The sequence below is a fragment of the Monodelphis domestica genome, chromosome 1 (genome assembly GCF_027887165.1).
Source record: "Monodelphis domestica isolate mMonDom1 chromosome 1, mMonDom1.pri, whole genome shotgun sequence".
In the NCBI taxonomy this organism is placed as follows: Eukaryota; Metazoa; Chordata; class Mammalia; order Didelphimorphia; family Didelphidae; genus Monodelphis; species Monodelphis domestica.
The window spans coordinates 599,175,638-599,199,177 of NC_077227.1; the positions used below are offsets into that span (position 1 = coordinate 599,175,638).

At 48.0% G+C, this 23,540-nt stretch overlaps 1 protein-coding gene across 2 annotated transcripts; it reads right to left on the minus strand.

The window, feature by feature from the left end:
- Positions 1-375: 375 nt before the first annotated feature.
- Positions 376-21,877, minus strand: ARID5A (AT-rich interaction domain 5A). Of its 2 annotated transcripts, XM_007476529.3 has the most exons (7): positions 21,721-21,876; positions 8,435-8,544; positions 6,615-6,735; positions 6,307-6,359; positions 5,212-5,309; positions 2,428-2,587; positions 376-2,186 (listed from the first exon to the last, which is right to left on the minus strand). In XM_007476529.3, exons 1-7 carry the CDS (start codon positions 21,722-21,724, stop codon positions 876-878), a joined length of 1,857 nt encoding a protein of 618 aa, XP_007476591.1. In that variant the 5' UTR covers positions 21,725-21,876; the 3' UTR covers positions 376-875. The 2 variants fall into 2 exon arrangements, with proteins under 2 accessions (XP_007476591.1, XP_007476592.1); XM_007476530.3 differs by lacking the exons at positions 6,307-6,359; positions 6,615-6,735 and having other exon boundaries at positions 21,721-21,877.
- Between the last annotated feature and the right edge of the window lie 1,663 nt (positions 21,878-23,540).

Genomic DNA, 23,540 nt, shown 5'->3' on the forward strand with positions numbered 1-23,540 from the left:
TTTGCTTCCTTCAAGGAGTTCTCTGTCCCTGAGCACTCGACTTCCAGAAACTGCTGAACGGGGTTCTAAATCTCTCCTCTAATATCCAGGGCACAGCAACTTTGGCTCTGTTCCTCATCCAAAAAGCCTCAGCCTCTGGCTTGGGGGTGCCTGCTGCACTGGTCCTGGAGTAAATAAGGCTGGGGGCCCATTGACACTGTTGAGGGGAGCTATCCCCTCCTTCTCCCCACAAGGCTAAGCTTTGGTTTTTGAACCAGCCAGAATTGTTCCAGTCAGGGAGGCAGAAGTTTCCCAAAGCGGCAGGAAGTGCCAAGTGTGTCCTACCCACCTATTCCCTGGGCTGACCCAGAAAGAAACCGCCACCAAAGCACACAGTTCCTGGCTCCATGGAAATTTAGAGCAAGCAGAAGTGTTTTTATTGGATTTTTGTATTGTTTTAATCCAGATGGCTCAAACCAACGCCCCCTCCTGCCAGTGGGACTCCACAGTCTTTGAGACCCTCCTTGTCCATCACCTCCGATGGAGTCACGATGGATACTTGGTCGTGGATAACAGAAACTCAGATGGCATTGCTTCTATGGTCCCCGACTGTTACATTAGGAAGCCACCCGATGCAGATGTAGGCAAGAGCCGCCGGGTCTAGACCTGCTCTGTGCAGGCTCTCGGCACAACTGGGCCAACGAGGCGGCTCCCTGGTCTGGCTTGGGGCTCGCGGCCTCGCCAGGCCTCTCAGAGCAGACACAACATGGGATGGAGTGATGTGCAGTGATGTGCAGCACAGTGCCTGGAGGCCCAGCCTAGACCTAGGAGTGCTCAGATGCTCAATAGGATGAAAGGAAAGGAAAAGAAAAAGCCTGTTCATGCACAAGGCCTGCCTACAGCTTGGTGTTGAGGTGGAAGGAGGAGAGGTGAGGGGCCTGGTACGTCGGTGGCTGCATGTGCCACGTGGAGACTGGGTAGAGTCTGTGGCGGAGGGCCCCATCGAAGGATGTGGGAGGGTAGTGCACCAGGCCGGCAGCCATGGGGGACGGGGTCGAAGTGGTGAGGAAGTGGGCAGGGAAAGCAGGGATGACCAGGGGACTAAAGGGGAGGGAGGCTTGACCTTTCAAGGGGTCAGACATATTGGCGAAGTTTAGGGGAAAACGCACCATGGTCCCCTTGTAGACCTCCTGGGGTGGAGGCCCAAGGGTTGGGCCCAGCAAGTGTGGGAAGCCCAGATTGGGCCCAGGAGGCTTCACTCCAGAGTCTTTGGGTTCCACCTCCTTGAGGAAAGGAGACACAGCCCTCAGCTTTTTGCCAAGAGCAAAGCTTTCTTCCTCTAAGCTCCGCTTGCTGCGAGAGCCAGAGCCAGAGCTGGGGCTGGGGCTGCTGGGGAAAGTGGGGGGTGTGGAAGGCCCCTTCGGAGTGGCTTTAGCCATGGGGGGTACCCAGCAGGCTTTGGGCCTGGGGTAAGGGCTGTTCTTCCCTGCCCCGCCTTTGTGGAATGCTGAGGGGTGGCTGGCATCCCCACTCCACAAGAGCTGCGGCTGGCTCTCCCGCTTCCCCGCTTCTTTCCCAGGGGGCCTGAAGGGGGATCCAGCTTCAGCCACATCCTTAGAGCTGGGAAAGAAGTCCCGTGGATGCTGGCTAACCGGTTTCAGCACCTCTGCGGGGTAAGCATGGAAGCAGCCGGTGAAGATCGGGGTGGACAGATAGGGCTGGGCCGGGCCCCGGTCATTCCCCCCGGGCTGAATGTCCTCCTTGGGACTGGGAGCTGTCTTCAGGGGCTCTTCGGAGCTAGCCAGACGGTGCAGCAAGCAAGGAGGTTCCCGGGGGCTCTCTTCCCGCAGGCCCGGGCTCTTCGGCCCTTCGGTGGGGTAGATGACCGAGGGTCGCGCGGGACCTGCTTCAGAACCAGCCAGCCTGTGGTCGCAGGCCTCATCCTGACAGCGCAAGGCCTCCGCCTTGCTCACCTGGGCCAGGAGCTTCTTCTTGGCCAGTGGGGACATGATGCCGTGGGTCCCTTTGCAGTAGAAGCTAGAGAGAAGGCGTTTGTAAGCCTCGGCGCAGCCTCCGACGGCCTCGGGTCCTCCCGGGAAAGGCAGAGCGGCCATCCCTAGAGGCGGACCAGGGGGCCTGCCGCCGCTCTCCGGCTCCGGGAGCCGAGATGAAGAGCTCGTCTCTGCTTTTGTCTTATCAGCCATGATCTGGAATCCAAACAAACCAGCCGTTAGGGTGGGCGAAGAAGCCCCCTCCCCTCCCCTCCCCTCCCCCCCCAAGGCTTCCCGCTAGAATGGCATGGCTCTAAATGGCCGAGGCAGGAGAAGGCTTGCCTGGGCCTCTCACTCTGGGGCAGAGGCGCAGCTCCCCAACCCCCTGGTCTAGGGCCAGAAGTCGTTAGAGTAAATGAAGGCCAGGGGGGCGAGGGCGGCCTTTCGTGGGTCTCACCTGGCCCCCACTCCTCTCCTCTTTGGCTTTCTTTGGCTTCTCCAGGGCAGCTTCCTCCCCCTTGGGCTCCTTGGAGACTTTATATTGTTTCCGAGGCTTGGTGGGGGGCAGGGGCTTGTCATCTTCTCCCTTCAAGTGTCGCACGTAGGGAAGGACCAGCCTGAGGGGAGGGTGGCAATGCAGACATGGGTACTGCTGTCAGGTATCCAGAGTCCTCTTCCCCTCTCCCAGCCTGTCGGAGCCCCTCGACGCTTGGTTTGCTTCCTGAGAACTCTTCTATCCTTCTCTAATCGGGGTATGTGTGTATGCTTTATTTCCGCTTCTCCAGGGAGCTTGAGCTCCAATCCTGCCGCTTCCATGAAGCCCCCTCTGCCTTCTCTAACAGCAGTAATAGTTAACATTTATTTAGCACAGTAAGGTCTACAAATAATTCATTAGGACCTCACACGTGCCTTAGGAGATCGGTACTATTATTATCTCCATTCTGCAGATGAAGAAACTGAGGCAGAGAGAAGCTAAGGGATTTGCTCAGCGTCCCAAGGCTAGTAAATGCTCAAACTCAGGTCTTTTTTCTTTCTTTCTCTTTTTTAAAAAGATGTTTTTTCAACCCTTACCTTCTGTTTTAGAATCAATACCAAGTATCCATTCCAAGGCAGAAGCGCGGTAAGGGCTAGGCAATTAGGGTTAAGTGACTTGCCCAGGGTCACACAGCTAGGAAGCGTATGACGCTAGATTTGAACCAAGGATCTCCCATCTCCAGGCCTGGCTTTCTATCCACTGGGCCACCCAGCTGATTCACAGAATTTTCTCCCTCCTGTGAACTCCCAGAGGATTTTCAACCTCAATTGTTCATTTGGTACTTAATGAACTTTTTCACTGCTCCATTTCTCACTCCTTCTCCAACTCTATGCCCCCAACAACTTCACCAAATACATCTGACTGTAAGACATTAGATTTGGGGACCGGACACAGGACCAAAAAAAATTATTTAGTCCAACAGGCCTTTGCTTCCTTCAAGGTCCAAATAATGCTCTCTTTTCCATGAAGCCTTCCCTGACCCTCCCAGGGAAAAACAATCACTTCTTCCTCGGGTTTTTCAAAGCACTCTCGCTTCTCTGCCCTCCCCAGACTTGTTCTTCCTCCCCTTGAGAATGGGTGTTCTTGATGTCTAGCACAGAGCTTCACCCATAAATAGGTCCTGAAGACGGAATTGTAGACCTGCATGTTTAGGTGACATCTCCTTCCCCCGAGCACAATCCCCTCACGGGCAGTGCCCTGCCAGTGCTTCCATAGTCTAGGAATCCCCTTCCAAATGGAGGGCAAACACTGCCATGACTTAGTAGAGACAATCTTTGAGATTTGTCTGGGACCAAAAAAATTCACCACCTTCTGGGGATGGGTCTCTTGTCTTCTCTAGGCTGCTCCTAGGACAACACGCTTGCCAGCCCATTCCTGGGCCGCTGTCCAAGAGTTTTCCAGCTCAGTAGGATCTGCCTGACCCTATGCTTCATAAGCAAACCCTTCAAAGCCAGGACCCCATGATGGGCCATTAGGCCTACTGGATGGGTCCATCCCTACCCCTAAGAAGGGTTTGATAGATGCTGTTAAATTGAACGGACTCAGACTGAGGATGGTCCTGGGCACGTCATTCTGGCATCTCTGATGCTCCGTGCCTTCAGTTCAATTCGTCAAACATTGTTGGCGGGCTGGAGACACAAACCCAACAATCTCTGCCCTCAGAGACCTTACAGGGTCCTGGAGGGTGGTGGTGGTGGTGGAGAAGACCAGAAGTGCCCAAAGACGCAGATGCAGAGTATGCATGACATGACTGAAGGAGAGAGCTGCCACTAGGGAGTCTTGCTCTCTCCGTGAGAAGGCACCTTCTAGGGAGACAGCCTGTCTAACTAACACCTGGCAGGGTGGGGGGACCAAGAGTTGGTACAACGAAGAAGGCGACACCTGAATTATACCATGGGGTACAGGAGGGAGGGTGAAGTACATTCCTGGCACATGCCAAGGCACAGATTGGAAAGCCATAAGGGCTAGCAGGCCGGTGTGACTGGAGAAGGGAGTGATTTGCACAACCCACCTCAGCTGTTAAGAATAGCATCCCACCTGAAAAGGACTACCCAGTGCAGGGTAGCAATAAAGGGATATATAAATATAAGGTCTTAAGGGCAAGCTTCCTCCCTGTAGTGTGTAGCACAGCTACTCTAACACAGCGAGTTCCAGAAATCCTAGTTTTGTTTTTGATGGATTGACTGATGGAGGGCAGGAATGGGGTCTTGTATTTCTCATGGATCCCTAGAAGCCCCTGACTCAGTAATGACCTTGCAGGGGATACTTCAGAAAAACTTGGTGAAGGCTAGCTAGGTGGCTCCGTGGATAGATAGCCAGACCTGGAAACAGGAGGTCCTGGGTTCAAATGTGATCTCAGACTCTATTTGGACAAGTCACTTAACTGCAACTGCCCAGCCCTTACTATTCTTCTTCCTTCAAACCTATACTTAATATCAATTCTAAGACAGAAGGTAAGGATTAAAAAAGAAAAGAAAGAAGGAAATAATCGATGAAGTGAATTGGTTGTCTAAGGGGCTTTGGTGGAACACCATTCCAAACTGAAATAGAATATGCTAAAATGAAATTAAAACATACTTTTATATGTCTTTTGAAACCCCCTTCCCCACCCATGAGTGATATGAAGAGGGTCCTTCTATGAGTACTCCTAACCCTAGAGCCTCCTTATTCTTGAGTGATAAATTCAGCCAGTGGGGTTGTGGGTACCTCTCATAGTGCCGGCGGGTACAGGTAGCTGCGCTGGTACTGCCAGGGCTTCCACCCAGTTCATCGTAGACATTCTTCCAGAGGCGGCGCCCGGTCACCTGAAACAAGGGGAAGGGAGTGAAGGGGGCCCATAGAAGACTGTGCTCCCTAATAGGCAGGCAAGTACCCACTGGAGCAATGAGAAACTCTCCTGCTGGGGGCAGGGTTCTACTCCACTGATGGATAACAGCACGGATGGGTTTTGTGGCCGGTCTCTCTCAACCTCTCTCAACCCTCTTGGGATTTGCAACAAATAGGCCACCTTCTTCCATTTCCCTCCACCCAAGGAGTCAGAGGATTAGAATGACTGTGAAAGGGGAGGGTGGAGAGGGCCCAAGCTATCAGTAACATTGAGAGCTCATTGCATCTATGGGCTTTTGCTTGCCTGCCCAAGCACAGGTCAAAGGCAGGATGGATTTTGTCCACTCTCGGTTTTAATGGAAAAATTGCTGAAATTGCAGCCTATTTCTCCAGCAGAAGAGGGTTAGCTGTGGCCCCAGTCAGTCCATGCTCCCCTCTCAGAGGAGCCAACCAGAATGCTGACACAAGCAACTTTCTCGGGCATGGGGAGAGAAGGAACAGATGGGGGAATGGAGGAAAAAGATGCTTTGGCCAGCAAAGTGTCAGTGGATGAGTCAAGCTGTTGCCCACCCAGCATGCCCCAGGCCCCTCAGGATAGGCAGTGCAAGGATTCAGGTTCTAAGAACCTGTCTGCTGAAGACTGCCTCTCCCCCTCCCTCCATCCCTCCATCCCTCCATCCTGGGTAAAGATGGAGCCGCTGGTGTTGGCCTTCCCACTCCCCAGGACAGAGAGGGAAAGTTCCCTCCCCAAGTCCCTCTTCTCATCTCTAAAACATCCTTTCTTCCCACTCCCAAGTTCCAGTAGGGAAGTCCATTGTTATTTTTCCAGAAAGATCTGGGTTGGAAAGCAAAGCTAGGAGTAAGTTTCACGTCCTCCTTCCCTCCCCCCAAAACAAGCCCTAAGATGTAGGTCTTTGTTGGGAATGGGATGGAAAGAGCTGCACGGAGACCCACCCAGGAAGGCTCCTTCCTTACCAACTCATAGGCTCCAAGTTTCTCCACAGCCTTGTAGATCTTCCACAGGTTAACTGGACAGAACAGAGGGATATGCCCAAGGGGTCAGAGTCTTGCTAGGGGAAGGAGGGGGATTCTTCGGCCCTTTCCCATCACCCCCGAGAGCAGGTATTAGGAGCCAGAGAATCGACCCAGTTCGAAGTCAGTCCCTACCCAGCTCCAGGGGCTTGTGTGTGCCCAGGCCTTTGAGCTTGCCTAGTGCCCAGGACCCCTCCCACCCTGGGATTCCCCACTGCTTCCCTCCCTCCCTTTCTAGCCCAGGGACGCACTCTGCTTGAAGCCAAGGTGGGGCACCCTCTCGATAGGCGTGTGTCGCTCCTTCATGAACTTGTAGAGGCTGACCAGGAAGGCCTGCTCCTGCTCCCGCTCCCCGCCTGCTTCTGGGGACTCCTGGAGAAAGAACAGGAGGTGTCGGGATGGGGTGACTTGTCCTCCAATGCAAGCCTGCCAGGCAGAGCCCCAAGTTCAGTAGATCATGGGGGACGGAGGGCGGCACAAGGGAGAAGAGACTGTTTCTACTGTTTCCTTTCTGTTCCTTTCCTGGTCTCGGGTGAGACGCTGCTAGTCCCCCCTACCTATAAGCAGGGATAGAAGTGGAGTTTGGGACCTGCTCGGTGGAGGAAGCCCTCACCAGACTCTCTCTCCCTCTCCATATATTCTGGGAACATAAGAGAGAGGGATCGGGCATCAAGAACCACAAGAGGGAAGAAACCTAAACAGGGACATCTCCAAAAGTGTCTTAGGTAGATGCTGGCCCTGGGCTGATCCATGTAAGGAAGAAAGAAAACATGCCGGCTGAGGGCAATCCCATGGGGAACTTCCCCTGCTGCCTGGGAAAGATGGGCTCTCTGGCCCTTTCCCCACTGGGGGAGCCAAAACCTTGTCCGTGCTGAGGTGGGGCCTGAGGAGGACACACACAGCCGTGCTGTGGGCACCCATCGTTCCCGTGGATGTTCGGACAACCTAGCCCAGGCTTCTACTAGCACAGGACAACTAGCACAGGCTAGTCTGTGCTTGAAGGGAAATGTGGCTTAAGAGTAAAACAGGGGCCCTCTCAGAGCCTCTGGGCCAGGGGACTGGCAAGCGTTGTTCCGCAGACCCTAGGGAATGCCTGAGGCCCCGCCTCCTGTTTGCGACTAGGAGTCTGGGCTGCCTTCTCCGCTGGGAGGGTTACTGGTGAAGCCTGAAGGGCCAGGCCCAGACTGCATCAACAAGGGTCCCAGACAGGTGAAGCCACACCACGTTCGCTCTCTCTCCCTGCACTCTCCTCCGTCCTAACCACAAGCTGACGCCTCCTCCCCTGGATGTGTAAGCCTTGGCTACAGCCACCCCTCCTCCCTGACCTGGCCAGGCAAAATTCATCTCTGGGTTTCCGCTGACACATTTCTATCAGAGGTGCAGGACTTTCAGTTTCCTTTCCCGGAGGGGGTATTTCTGCTGTTCTCAGGTTCGCGGCTGTCCTGCGGCAGCGTCCGGGCCCTGGCCGGAGCCGGAACTCGAGGAGCTGGCTCTTCTTCTCCCGAGGCTTAGCCAAGCTCCTAGCTTCAGAGAGGCCCTGCTGAGGAGGCAAGCGCCTCCTCCACTTTGGTCTTGGGTGCACGAAGAGTCCAGATGATCCCAGAGGGCGAGATTGGGAGCGGCAGCGGCTGGATGGGGCCAGACGGGCAGGAGTGATCATCCGCAGAAGTCCCTGAGCCGGAGCACTCGAGGCTGAGGTCTGCTGGAGAGACCAGCTTTGTCTTCGGATCTGTGCCTGCTTCTAAGAGGCACCAAGGAAAGGTGCCAGGCCGGGGCTGATCCTCCTGCCCTCACTCAGGGTGATCATGGAAGTGGAAGAACTCCTTGGACCTCGGGTTTCCTTTTTTGTTCTGTAGATCTCTGAGTTTACTAGGCCATCTGGGAGGCAGGGAATGGGAACTGAGGGAATGAAGGAAGGTCCAGAAGGCCCGAAGGCTGTATTTGAGGGCAACTGCAAGAATATGGGCTGTGGAGGTTCTAATGCAGGAGTCAGAGAAGCTGAGGTGGCCCCAGCGAGGAGCCTTCCAACAATCCTACCACAGCCTTTCCCAAGACTAAGTCCCCAACTTACCACAGGCTCTGTGGAACTCTGGCTCTCCTCACTATCAGGCTTCGGAGATGTTGGCTGGTCCAGGGGGTCACTCCCCTCTGACCGTTTTCTCTTCCCTTTGACAGGGGGTGCTGCAAGGAGAAGTGGGAGATGGAACAGAGATGAGTAGGGATATATAGAGGAGGAAGATGAGAAGAAGCCTCCAGGGGGTCCCAAAGAAAGGCAAGACCAAAGGAGGAAGCTGGCTGCGATCCACTGAGGCATCCAGGTGGATGATTTCTTTTCTTTCCAGCTCTGGTCTCATCTTATCATCTGCTCTCTGGAAGCTGAGGCTACACTAAATTCAATACCCAAAGCATAGCTCCATAGAATTACTTGGTCAAATCCAGCCCTTCTCAGTATGCCTCCTAGGTATAAGCTCTCATTCTTCTCTACACCTGCAAACCAACTGCCACTCTAAATGAAATTCTCCTAATCTGAAAAATATACCACCACCACCACCACCACCCTCTCTGTCCCTGTTACCAACCCTTCCTTTCCAACCTTCCTGTCCTCAATGATTATGACTAGAATTCAATTACCTTCAATGAATATTTAAGCGACTACTCTATATGAAGCCATAGACACAAAGACAAAAACACAAAAGTCCCTACCCTCAAGGAGTTTATGTTCTATTGGGGACAAGGGGAGGACAAGGACAAGAGAAGGCGGGCTGTCACAGCTCCTTACTTATATACAAGTAAGTAAAGACAAAGTATGTACAAATGAATATAAAATAATGCCATATGGCATAGTGAAGGGACTGATGGCTCTGGAGTAAAGACTCATCTTCATGTTTTCAAATCCGGTCTCAGAAATTTAACTAGTTGGGTGACCTTGGGCAAGTCACTTAACCATAGCAAACTATTCCAGTATCCTTGTGAAGAAAACCCCAAATAGGGTCACAAAGAATCAGATACTTTAGACACGACCAAAAGAACAACAACAATATGTACAAAACTATAGGTATAAAGAAAAAAATATAAAAGTTCCTACATTCTGGGAGTTAATGTTCTCTTGGGGGAAAGGGGAGGGACAGGGAAAGAGTCTGGTTCTCATAGCCACTCTTTTGTACATTAGTAAATATATAAGTATGTACATAAACTAGTCCCTAATTGACAAATCACCAACAGATATGAATGAGCAATTTTCAGATGAAGAAATCAAAGCTATCAATAATCATGAAAAAATGTTCTAAATCCCTCTTAATTGGAGAAATACAAATTAAAACAACTCTGAGGCACCACTTCATACCTATCAGGTTGGTCAATATAACAGAAAAGAATAATGATTAATGTTGGAGAGGATGTGGCAAAATTGGGACACTAATGCATTGTTGGTGGAGTTGTGAACTGATCCAACCATTCTGGAGGGTAATTTGGAACTATGCCCAAAGGACTACAAAACTGTGCATATACTCTTTGATCCTGTAATACTACTACTGGTACCAAATACATATTTTTTTTTAAAAGGGAAAGAACCTACTTGTGCAAAAATATTTACAGCAGCTCTTTTTCTGGTAAAGAATTAGAAATTACGGGGAATGTCAGTTGGGGACTGGCTGAACAAATTGTGGTACATGTTGGTATGGAATATTATTGTGCTATAAAAATGGTAAGTGGGATAATTTCAGAAAAAGTTGGAAAGATCTGCATGAATTAATGCAGAGTGAAATAAGCAGAACCAGGAGAACATTGTACACACAACAGCAATATTGTAAGATGATCAACTGTGAACACTTGGCTACTCTCAGTCATGCACTGATCTGGGACAATCCTGAAAGACTTATGATGGGGAATGTTATCTACCTCCAGAGAAAGAACTGTTGGAGTCCGACGGATGCAGACTGGAGCATACTATCTTTCACATCCATTTATTTTGGGGTTTTGGTTTTGTATGAGTGTGCTTTACAACAATGACCAGTATGGATTGTTTTACATAATAATAAATGGAAAAGGAAAAAAGAAAAATACAAATGAATACTAAATAATGCTGAGGGAGAGATTGCTTCTAAGTGTGGGGCATCAGGAAAGCCCTCATTTAGGGAGTGGTACAGGAGTTGTGCTTTGAAGGAAGCTTGGGGTGATTCAAAGTAGAGGTGAGAATGTGCTGCATCCCAGATGGGGGAGCCAATGATACAAAAACAGAAAGTGGGAAATGAGATGCTAAGTACAAGGATGGCTGGCAGCAAGCTATTCTAGAGTGATCAGAATGGGCACTGAGTGAAAGGACTGAAACCTCAAACCAGAGCATTTGTAACTAGGGATCAGGGAGGAGAAATCCCAATTCCAGCATCTCCTTTGGTGGCCACCTGTTCAGCCCTGAGGGCAAGAGGGGAGATACAGGCTGAGCAGAACCCCACCCAGTAATGAATGCCTTGGCCTCATACTCAGAAAGTATGGCATAATGACTAGCTTGCTCAACTTAGAGACTAAAGATCTGGGTTCCATGGCACCTCTGACACTCAGAAGCAAGCACAAAAGCTCTGGGATCCTTCGTCTCCTCATCTATAAAATGGGGTTACTAACGTACTTACTCGGCAGGAGGCTCAAATGAGTTATTTGTAAAAAGTGCTATAGAAGTGTCAGATTATCACCCTCATCCTTATGGAGAGGATTTCTACCGCACTTTACACATATCTCATTTGAGTCTCACAACAACCATAGGAGGTAAGTGCTATTATTTTCCCCATTTTACAGTTGAGAGACCTGAAACAGACAGGGTTCTAGCGACTTGTGTGGAGTCAAATAGTTAGAAAGTAACTGAGGCCACATTTGAAATCAGGTCTTCCTGACTCCAGGCCCAGTGCTCAATCCAATGCACCACTGAGCAGCAACAGTGTAACATCGGTTTAAGCAACAGTTTTTCCAGTAGGAATATCTGTATTTGTGGAGCATAAGTAACTTTTTCAAAGCGTTGTCATATCCTACTAATACATAATAAGCCTATGAGGTAGGGTAGTGTTATCAGCCCCATTTACAGATAAAGAAACAGAGGTCTGAGGACTTCATCTAGTCCAGGAGTTACAAAAATTCAAGGATACTACTACTGCAGAAATATAAGTACTGCCATAAACGGGTGACTTGCCCAAGGTCACACAGTAAGATGGTAGCAGAGTTTGTACTAATAATAATCATAATAATAATAAATTGCTATCATTTATTTACAAAATACTGTATGCTATTTGTTCCTTAGAACAATTCTATGAAATATGTGTAATTATTAGCTCCATTGTACAGATGAGGAGATTGAGGCATAGAGAATTTAAGTGACTTGCCCAGGATCCCACAGCAAGAAAGTTTCTGAAGTCATGTTCAAAATCAGGTCTTCCCAACTCTAAGTTCAGTGTTTTTATGCACTACTCTCTCCAGATCTCCTGTCTCTCCTTTCCAGTAGACCTTTCTGCTGCTCACACCCCTAAATTATTCCATTTGGGGAATTTATTGCCACTGAATCCCCTGACCTCTATGAAATTTCCTGAACTCTCCTTGCATCATGCCACACTGGGCAAGTGGTGAATCTTTTAGGGAAACATCGCCATGTAAATACCATAGGTGAGAAAACTGAACACATACTCAGATTCATGGGATGACAGGACTCTTGAAGAAAGAACCTCCTCTCTCCCTCAGCCCATAATTTTTTATATTATTACTGTAACTATAATTGCTATTACTATTTTTAAAAACCACATTTGCAAAATCTAGAGGAAATGCCAAAATAAACTTGGAGGGGAAATGTATACAGAGGCTCAAGAGGGAAAGGAAAACTGAGGTCCAGAGCCATGCAAGACAAGTCTTCTGCCTGCCTACTTAGTAGTAACAGGGAATCAAGTGGCAACACTTTGGACTTCTGGTTTCTGAACTTGAACATATTTTCAACCAAGGCACATTTTTGCTCCATATCCAAGGCTTTCTTTGTGTAATGATGCAGGAAAGGTTCTAAAACTCTAGGTCCCTTGCAGACCTATTTTTGGACTTCTGGGGCCTTCCATGCATTTCTTGCTGGTTGCTCCTTTGCTTCTGTCTTCCCAAGTCCCATAGTGTCCTCTTCCTCTTTTGCCCCCAAGCAGCCATTGCTTACCTTTAACTAAACAGGGACTCTCCCACCCATTCCCCATGGATATGATGTGGTTCATTGTTGTTGTTCAGTTGTATCTGACTCTTTATTTGAAATTTCCTTGGCAAGGATGCTAGAATTGCCATTTCCTTCTCCAGCTCATTTTACGGATGAAGAAACTGAGGCAAGCAGGGTTAAGTGACTTCCCATGGCCACACAGCAACTGTGTGAAGTCAGATTTGAATTCAGGAAGATGAGACCTCTCCCTCTATCCACTGCTCCACCTAGTTGTCCCTTAACATGATTCATGCCACTTCTTAAAGGTACTATCACTCATTCATGGTGTTACCTTAGGCAAATTACTTCATCCCTCTGGGCCTTTGTTTTCCCCATCTGTAAAAAGGAGTTGGACTAGATCTTTAAATATCCTTTACTTCCATGCATCTAGGAATACATGTATTTGGAGACTAACACAGGAATATAGAATTCAAGTCACTTAGAAGTGAGTTTATTAGACTACACTGCTGTGATCTTGGCCCCTGGATGGCAAAGGAACCCACTTAGAAAAATCTTCCTTTAGTTCCAGTCCGCAGGACCAAATCTAACATCCAACACTTTGATCAAACTCTCCTAACCAGGGCTAAGGATGTATTGCTCTTTATCCATTACTGATTCACTTTCCTTGGAGCTAGCTCAGCTATGAGGGGCTGACCTGCAGACTGGGAGTCAGTAGCTCCAAGTACAAGTCGTGTGAGAGGATAGAATCACTCAACTTCTCTGAGTCCCAGTTTCTTCATCTGTAAAAATGAAGGGTTTTAGGTTCCAGTAATAGAAATCTCAGAAGGGACTGCAAAAGTCAACTAGTCCTGCTCATAACCTGAACTGAAATGCCCTCTCCAGCAAGTGTTAATAAGTTAACCTTATGCTTGCAGACTTTTAGTGATGGGGAGTTCATTACCTCCCCAAGGCAGCCAATTCTATTTTAAGACAACTCAAAATTTTAGGGAGTTCTGGACTTTTTCAGGTCCTGTTCATCTCTGGCATTCATGACCCCCATCTTGCCATCATCCTTAGACTGAAGCAGGCCTTCCCTAAAGTTTGTGAACAGTCAACTCTCCAAAGCTTAGAGAATCCAGTCTCCCAGCATCACCCCGAATTAGAGAAAGAAAAAAAATTCTCTCCTGGGTCCAGTTACCACTTCTTTTCCCTGCTACTGATTTGATGCTTTGTGACACTGGACACCAGCTGGGACACCCCTAGGAGTGTCTCAATTTCCTCATCTGTGATGACGGGGGAAAAAATCTCTGTTCAGCCTAGAGCTGTGTAATTTAGATCACTGTGCTTTAAGATCCTGGAACAAAGGCAAAGATAATCATCATGTAGACCAGTGATGGTGAACCTTTTATAGACCTTAGAGACCAAGTGCCCAAACTGCAACTTTCACACACATGTGAGCTCCCCACCTTACCCCAGATAGGGGATGGAGGAAGCGCACTCATTGGGCTGCTAGGCAGAGGGGTAGGTGAAATGAGGAATGCCTTCAGCTGGTAAGGGGGAGGAGAGCAGCCCCATCTGGCATGTGTGACATAGGTTTGCCAAAAGGAATATAAACTGCAAGGTCCTTGAGGAGAGTGATTTTCATTTTGCTTTATTTTGTCTTTATACCCCTGGGTCCTTAATATGTGCTTGCTTAATATATACTTGTTGAATTAGAGTACAAAGGCTTTACAAACACTTCAGACAGAGTTCCTAAAATCTCCAGAGTTCTCTCATTTTCCAAGTAGGGAAACTGAGGCACAGAGAAATTACAATTGCTACAATAGAATACATCATTTATTAAGCACCTACTCCAAGTAAAGCACTATGCTAAAGAAGCTCCAGAGTTCAGATAAGATGGGAATCTAAAGTTGAGTAATTACCTCAATGGACATAGAAACATAGAAAGTTTGAGGTCTAAGCCACATCTTAGTGCCTAACCCTCCTATCTCTCCCCCATACTCCTTGGCTACAGTTCCACTGCATAACCTATGCTACTCTGCCAAATTTCCTCAAGGCACAGGGACCACAAGATCAAAGATTGGATGGGATCTTAGAGGGCAGCTATTCTGATCTGCCCATTTTGCAGGTAAGAAAATGTGGGGTCCTTTCCAGATTTGATTTCTGTATCTGACTCATATCTGATTCTCTATTTCTAAGAATTGAGGGATTTGATTACAAGATTTAAAGACCAAAATCCTAAAGAGAGGTTAATTTTAATGACATATTTTATCCAAGAATGTGTTTGTGTGTGTCTGTGTGTGTGGCTGTGTCCGTGTGTGTGTTGGGCAGGGAGTAGGTGGGTAGAGAAAGAAATCTCCTTCCCTGTACACTCCCTAAATCACTCTAAGAGCAAGGTAAAATGAGTCTGGCTTACAAAGGCTTACAGCTGGCAGAAATCTCTTCCCTTGACTTTGCAGATCTAACCTTTGGTTAGGGGACAGGAACAGCTCGGGACCCTCATTTGACAAGGGTTACAAAGGATATCAAAATACTTCTCATCCATACCTACTATTCCCCTGAATCTAATTTTTTTCCACCCATACCAACCCTACTCTCCACTTTCTTCTCATCCCCCTACACATACACATACACACACATACACATACACTCTTACACACACACATACACACACAGAGTCACATTCATGCAAAGAATGTAAAGCCTTCAGTGAGAACAGACAGGGCCTGAATTCCTCCTATAGTAATAATAACCTCTTGACATCTCCACCCACCATGTAATGGTTCCAAGAATCTGGCCTCCTCCCCCACAGTTGTCCAGAGTGGTCACTGATAGGGTCTACATCCTCCAATCATACTTCTCACTTCTCCACAAACATCGGCTCGGCCACATCAGCAGCCCAAGCTGGCCAGTTTTCAGCAAGGGCAGTCTCCAGCCTCCAGGTCAGCAAAAGGACCCTAAACTACGAGCTAAATTAGAGTAAACAGCAGGTCAGAGCTGGACCCACCAGATATTCAAGGAGTGGCCAGCTGGCTACCTATTCAGTATAAGTTGAGGGGTGCAGCAAGGTTGTCCTGGGTCTTGAAAGCAGGAGAACTTTTTCCTAAATCCTCTTGAGTTCCCGAGGCTGGCAGGAAAGGAGACGGGGCAAGAGAAGTGAAAGAGCCTCCAGAGATGGGCCAATGGCTGGGTCTGAGGACAGGAGTTTCTGAACCACAGAGGTCCAAAGATAGAAGTCAAAGAAAATGGAGGGATCCCCAAGAATAACCTTCAAACCAGCCCATCCTCTTACAGAGATGGATTTCCTTCCTTGTCACCTAGCCCAAGCCATCCCTTTTCATCCATTTTTTGCTTGATTTATCGCCTTGCAGCAATAAATAAACTCTTTTAATTTGGGGATAGCTGTAATTATGAATAACAGGTTTATTAGTAAAGGTTAGAGGGCCTTTTCTCCAGAAGTCTCTTGATAAAATGCAAGTTAGCTTAACCTGGAAGGTATGGATTACTTGACCCAGTATCAGTTATCATCCTGGAAAAGAGAATAGGGCCCTGCTGGGAAATGATACTAGTTGGGTATCTTTCTTTTTTTTGTTGGGGGAGGTTAAGGGAGACAGACTAGAAGGATGGATAGAGACAGAATAGGAAGGTGGTTGGGAGAAAATAATATTGTCCTGAGAAGTCCTCGCCTAGATAGAAAGAAGGGAATAAACATGTATTAATCAGCTACCACATATGTGCCTGGCACCATGCTACATGCTTTACAAATATTATTTGATTTGATCCAAACGACAATCCTGAGAAACAGGTGCTGTTATTATCCTTATTTTACTTTTGAGGAAACTAAGGTAGACAAAGGGCAAGTGAGTTGCCTAGGGTCACACAGCTAGTAAGTATCTGAAGTGAAATTTGAACTGGAGTCCTCCTGTCTCCCAGCACAAACAGGCCATCCACTAGGTCACCCAGGGGGTTGGGGAGGAGGAAAAGGGAGAATTGCCTCTTAGCATATGTGAGAAAAGATAAGCATTGAATTAAATTAACACACATGAAGAACCTATAATTTGCAAAGCTCTTGGAGAACTACTTGGAAAACAAAGATAAAAGAAGTCACAATTCCTGCACTTAAGGTGCTTTCTGAGTCATGAGAGATAAGATACATAACTATAATACACATTAGGAAGTGATAAGTACAATGGTTAGATTCCCCCAAAAAAAGTTGTCCAGAGGAATCTGAGGAAGGAGGGATCAAATCCAGCTTGAGGGTGAAGTGAGGAAGAGAGAGAGGGAAGAACTGAGTCTTTTGAAAGGAGGAATTTTGTGAGATCGAGATAGAATGGGGTCTATTTGCCTATTGATAATTTTGTCCAAGACCTCTCTTGGTCCAGACAGCAGAAAAGAGAGAAAGATTCTACTAGTCCCAATGTACAGCCTAGACCCTCAGCCTCCTAGGAAATGTGAGGGAATGCAAGAAACCCAGAAGTAGCATCCCCAAAGTCAGAATGGGAAAGCAAGGCTGATACCTTAAAAATCTGCATTTTGTCATGGCCCCTATGCGATTCACTTGGCCTCTCTGTATCTTGAAGTGAAATGAAGAGTTGGACTACATGATTCTATGGTGCCTTCAGGCTCTGATGGCCTATATTTCAATGGCCCAGGTAGGAGAAGGTAAAAAAATAAAAATCAGGGGATTTCTTTTCCCAGTCTTAGAAGCCTCTTTCCCAGGTTTAATAATCCAGTTAAATCAAATAAGTGCTCTACACCCAATGTGTGCAAGGCCTGATGCTAGCTGGGTACTGGAGCACCAAGAAAAAATAAAAATAAAATTGTTTCTGCTCTCTAGGAGCTTACATTCTATTGAAGGGACATACACAAACAGATAGGTATATACATGATAATTTCAGGGAGAAAGCATTAACACCTAGGAGGATAAGGAAAGGCTTTCTATAGGAAGTGGCATGTGAGCTAAGCCTTTGAAGGCAGCTAGATAGTCCAATGGATAGAGAACCAGGCTTGGAGTCAGGAAGACCTAAATTTAAATCCTGACTCAGTTACTTACTAACTGTGTGACCCTGGGCAAGTCACTTAATCAAGTCTGCCCCCTTTTCCTCATCTATGGAGGAGGAAATGGCAAACTGCTCCTGTTTCTTTGCCAAGAAAATCCCAACAAGGGTCACCAAGAGTTGGATTCCACTGAAAAAGGGAAATAAAGGGAGGAAAGGGGAGGATACTTTTATATTTTTTATATACATTATTCACCTGATTGTCACAACTTCTCCAAGGAAACATAACCAGATGTCCATTGACCTTCCCAAGGTCAAAGAGTCAGAGCCTAATGTAGACCCAGGCACCTGGAGCCCTAGTCTAATGTGTTTTCTCCATTATGCTCCACTGTTTCCAAGAGGTTTTTTTAAAAGAAACTTTCATATCTCTGAAACTCTCTTAAGATTTATATAGACATTTACTCACAACCAGCTTAAGAGGTAAACAGTACAAGTATTATTATTGCCCATTTTTACAGAGAAGGAAACTGAGGCTCAGAGATTAAATGATTTGCTCATAGCACAAAATTAGTGAGATGATATAGTGGAAAGTGCTAGTTTTGAAATGAGAAGATACAAGTAGGAATCCTAGGTTTTCCATTAACATATTTTTAAACCCTTACCTTTGGTAAGTGGTAAATTATCAATCCCAAGGCAGAAGAGCCTTGGGCTAGGCAACTGGAGTTAAGTGAGTTGCCCAAGATCACACAGCTAAGTGAGTGTCTAAAGTCATATTTGAACCCAGGTCCTCTTCTTCCATTAACTATTTATAAGACTTTGGAAAACCATTTTTTTCAATCCCTCAGTCTGTTTCCTCACTTAAAAAATTTAAGGTTGGCCTAGACGATGATGTCTAAGGTCCTTTCTGGATGTTAATATATGAGCCTGGGAAACACTGGAATCACATGGAATCAAAGATACTTATACTATTTGATTAAGACCAAACTTAATGCTTTCTAAAATGACAGAAGATAATCGGATAAATTAATCTGTAATTAATGGGCCCTCCCAGCTTTTCTTCCCCTTTGGATGACAGGAAGGAAATGATACTTCCTTTCTTGAAAAGTCAGCCTCTGGGAACCCTGAGTCAGTGATGACAAATTAATGGGGATAATAAATAACAATAACGCCAACAGTCATTCCCCGCCCCCCCCCCCTCTCTCCATGCACCCAGAGGCTGTAGATTTGCGTTCCTCCGGGCCAGCTCCTCGGTTAAAACAAAGACATTCCTTAGGCTAGCAGCTCCTTAACAAAGCCTGCAGGAGTCCTTTCCCTCCGGCTGCCCCCAGACCACAGTCTCTAGGGCAGGAGAAGGGAGGGCCAAGCTAATTCTTAGCCCCCAACACTTGACACCACCCCCTCCGCCGCCCCCGCAGGGGAGGGCTTCGGTGTGCACAGCTGAGCCTAGAATCTTGGGAGAATATCCCAGGACTCTAAACACCCCCAAGTAAAAGCCCCCAAATCAGAGGATTATTGAGCCGTTGGAAATCACCTCCTCCAATCCTCTCGTAGTACAAAAGAGGGAAGGGAGGCTCAGAAAGGTGAGGTGTCTGAGGTCACATGGGTAGGAAGAGAGTTGAGGTTTGAAATGTCAAGGCAGGTTCTCCAAGCGTTTGGCAGGCTGTCTGTAAAGTGCCCAGAAGACTCGGGGTGTGTGTGTGGGGGGGGGGGGGAGGAGGACAACCCTAAATGCACTCCCTAAAAAGGGAAAAGCTGACTAATGTGATAGTGAGGAATGGAAAAGAAACTGGTGGTATAGGCATGAAGTTGTATTTCTGTTCGTGAGTTGGGGGACAAAGGGGAGGAGGGCAGGCAAGGAAGGATGGCCACATGGCAGTTAAGGAAATTAAAAAAAGGGGGGGGGGATGGAGGGAATACCCAAATCAGGAAATTACAGCTTTAAATTTTTTTTGGAGTCTTTCCCAACCCCTCCCTCCCACTGTACTGACAAACTGAACAGTAACTATCCCCCACTGCAACTGCCCTTCAAAGTACAAGGGTCCCTAACTGAAGCAAGGTGCCCTTTCAGAAGGCTCTCCAACCCTGAAAAAAAAAAGTTAAGGTAAAACATTACTCTTTTTTCCCTTCTGAGAAAAAAGGTAATGAAGAAATCCCATGGGCTCCTGTCATTGTTATATAAATGGTAAAGATTCTCTCTGGAGACCCCTAATCCTGAAATGCCTGCTCTATTAGGAAGGGCTCGAAGGCCCCCCCCACCGACCCCCAGCCAGGAAAGGCTGGGGCAGTATCTCTCGTACCCTCCTCCCCCCCATGCACCTAACGCCACCCCGCCCCAAGCTCTCACAGCCTTCTTTCTCCCCAATTTCTCAGCGTCCTGCGGCCCAGAAACAAGCGACAAAGGCTTTTGTTCCCACCAGTTGGGCTTCGTCTCTGGGTAGAGAAGCACCTGTTCTTTGGCTCCGCAGCCTCCTGGCAAGCTAGGACCCCCTGAGCCCGCCTGCTGGCCTTCCTCCCCGCCTCCCACCCGCTGCTCTCCTCCCACCCCCGACCCCCCACCCGCCCCTCTCCTCCCCTTGGCTCCTCTCGGCTGGGGAAACTCTGGCGCCGGGACAAAAAAACAAAGAACCGCCGCAAACCCGTGCCAGCCCGGCGCCTGGCCGGACGCGGAGGGGGGAAAGGAAAGGGGGAGCGAAGAGGAGGAGAGAGACCCTCCTTCCTTCCCTCTCTGACCCGGGCCGGGGCCCTGCTCCCAGTGCCCGCGCTCCCCGCCCGGAGTCTGTCGGACTCCCCCAGTCCCCGGCTGCCGAAGAACAAGGCACTGAATGAATTCGCTTCCCTCCAGCCCCCCAGCGGCGGCGGGCGCTGAGTTGGCGTTCCAGCCACTTGGCTCCGCTACAGCTCCAGACCCTGCCAGCAGAGATAGTATATTTAGATTCCGTAACAGTGAGCGCTCAATCTCAGGTGAACTTAAACTCGAATCAAAACATCCTCTCTCAGTGTGTCTTTGTTCCTTTTCTTTAACTACCTTGTACCCCCCTTCCTCCCTCCCTTCCTAGCTCCTCGTCAGTCCCTCAACCACATCTTTGCCTCACAGGGATGCGTGTGAGTTAAAGCCAGCAGGGAAAGGGGTATTAACTCCTCTCCAGGGATAGGCAGGCCTTCAAAGAGAAAGAGGGGTGGGGTGGGGGGATGGAGAGCGAGGAGATGGTGATTGCCAAAAAGGTCAGCACACTTCTTGGCTGAGGAAGGCACAGTGGATTCTTCAAAGTGCATTGAGCAAGTTCTTAAAAAACACACGCAGAGTCACTTTCAGGAAATGACCCGTTGCAGTGGAAACGGCATCATGCGTGCGTGCGCCCTGCAAGAAGTCCCTTTAACCCTTCTCGTGCCCTGGGGAGCGGTGGGGATTTCTGAGTAGGCAGAGGTTGAAGGGGGATGGGGAGAGAAGGAAGAAGAGAGGGAGAGGTTGGGGGAGGGGTGAGAAGGGAGGGTAGAAAAGATAGTGGGGTAGAAAAGATGGGGGAAGAATGGGCAGAGAAACTGTTGCTGACAGCTGTCACAACAAATTAGCTGAGAACAGCTAGAGATTCAAACCGCAACAGGAAGTGGGATGACAGAATCGTACAGTACTTGGTAAATTTCAGTAGAGAGACAGAAAAAAAAGTTTCAAGATAAATGCCTGGGAAGCCCCTCACTGCCAATTTTTTCTTTCCTTTTTCTTTTGTTTGAAAGGAGGGGCACACCCGCACACACTCGCGTACGGACGCACGCACACACGCACACGCGCGCACACACACACACACTCACTGTGTCTGCCTGGTGAGAAATAGGGTAGAGTAATGTCCCTGGTTAGGCACTCTCGGGGGACCAAAAACTGTGGGCCAGTTCCGAGGGAAAGTGGCCCAGAATCTGGGCTGCGATAAACCCCACCAGCCGCGACTCCACATCAAAGGATGTTTCTTCTCTTCCCCCCCCCCCACCCCCCGGGCTCCCAAAACAGGACACGACACGTGGTAGCGGGACTACATTCCACCCCCACTCCCCAAAGTCCGTTTCTCTCCCCCACGCCCCAAGCCAACACCCATGAAAAGTGTTGTTAAACCAAACTTTTTTCAATTGAAAACTTTCTCCCTCTTCCCCACTCCAGACCGGAGAAGGTTTGATGGTTACCTCTGGGAAGTTATGATGGGTTTCAAGGAAAGGAGACGCTCCACTTACCCATGGCCGGAGTCGGTTCGGCTCTTCTCGGCTCAGTTCAGTGCCCGATCCGCTCCACCTCCATGTGACCCACCAACTCCAGAGTGCAACTGACCCAGCAACGAGTCACCCTCCCGGCCAGCCTCGCTGGCAGGCCCCGCCCCCCCAGCACAGGAGTCCGGGCACGGGCCCCGCCTTGTGGACTCTCTAGTTGGCCAGTCCGGCTGTACCTTGAAGACTGGGGCCCACCCTCTGTGCCCAGAGAACTCTGGGAGTTGTAGTTCGAACTTCTCTTCTCCCATCCCCACCCATTCATCTCCTTAAATAAGGACCAAGGAGCCAGAGTCAAAACTCCTGAAATGGCCAGCCATAAGAGACTGGAATGAAGCCTAAGGGCGGTTATTCTCATTGCTACTTTGTGCCTCAAATTCCCTATCTACAGAGTGAGGACCTTAATTCTATAAACGCTTTGAGATTCTCAGAAAAGTGGATTCCATAACTGGAGAAATGAAGAAATGATGATACACCCCCACCAAACACCACAATACATAATACAGCAAATAGAGCACACACATAACTAGCACAGGGCAGGACTCAATTTTAGCTCCATTGGTATTATTTCAATGTGAAGAAAAATCAAGAAAAGCACCTAGCATGCTGGGTGACCCTCCTATGGTGAGCTTGGGACCGGATTAATGAATTAGATGAATTTTATAGGATGGAGGGGCATGCAATCTGCAGTACTGCAAAGTGGACGTACATGAGATCACAGATCCCACCTAGTTGAATTGTAGGTAGTATCCTGCTATACTATTGTCAGCTCTCACCTAAGCTTTGTGTTCCCCACTCGAAAACCTGAAAGAAGCCCTAGTGCCCTCCATATAGCAGATATTTGATATATATTTGGCGAGTTGTCTTTGAGCTCAACAGTTTCATTAGTTAATAACCCCAAAGCACTCCATAAGGTGCTTATTCAGAGTGTTACTGTTTGTCCCTAGACATGGCAGCTCATTTCCCATCTCTTCCTTTGCACAGGTTGTCTTTGTATATATTTGAATTCACTCCCTCCTCATCTGAGTGAGCCTCATAGGTCTAATCCCTGGATTCCTTTAAAGTTCAGCTCCGAAAGAAAGACCTATCCGATCCCCTCAGTTACTAATAACCGCTCTAATGTATGCCTCCTATATGTGTTTTGAATTTATTTCTCTGTATTGTTCCCCCCAGGAGAGTTTTTTAAAGACTTTTCATTTTCAGTGCCTATCACTAGCTCAGAGCAGGTGCTTAATAAACACAATTAAATGGAATGGAATTAGCTTGTATCTGAAAAATGATTTGGTTTCAAGAAGTCTTCTGGCTCTAATAGTCTGGGTCTACGATACCTTTTGAGAGCAACAAACCCAACCAAGAAGAAATCTTGAAGCCTGTTATCTGTCATCCTCAAATACTGTTGAATGTTTACTCTGTATATGACTGTAAACACCTACCATGTATGTGCAAGGATTCATGTTGGCATACGATGGCCTCATTATACTATTATCATTCTAATTTGCACTGCCATTATTTAAACTAAGAATGAACTTGTTCTGTCCCTTTATGTCTTATTAAGAATTATTCTCAGTGCTCTGTTGATAGAGAAACAGACCTGGACACAAAAGGTCCTGGGTTCAAATTTAGCCTCAGACACTTCCTAGCTCTGTGACTCTGGGCAAGTCAGTTAACCCCAGCTGCCCAGCTTTAACTGCTCTTCCACAAGGAAACCAATACCAAGCATCGATTCCAAGACAGAATGTAAAAATTTTAAAATAAAATAAAAAAAAGAATTTCTCATATTATCACCATCA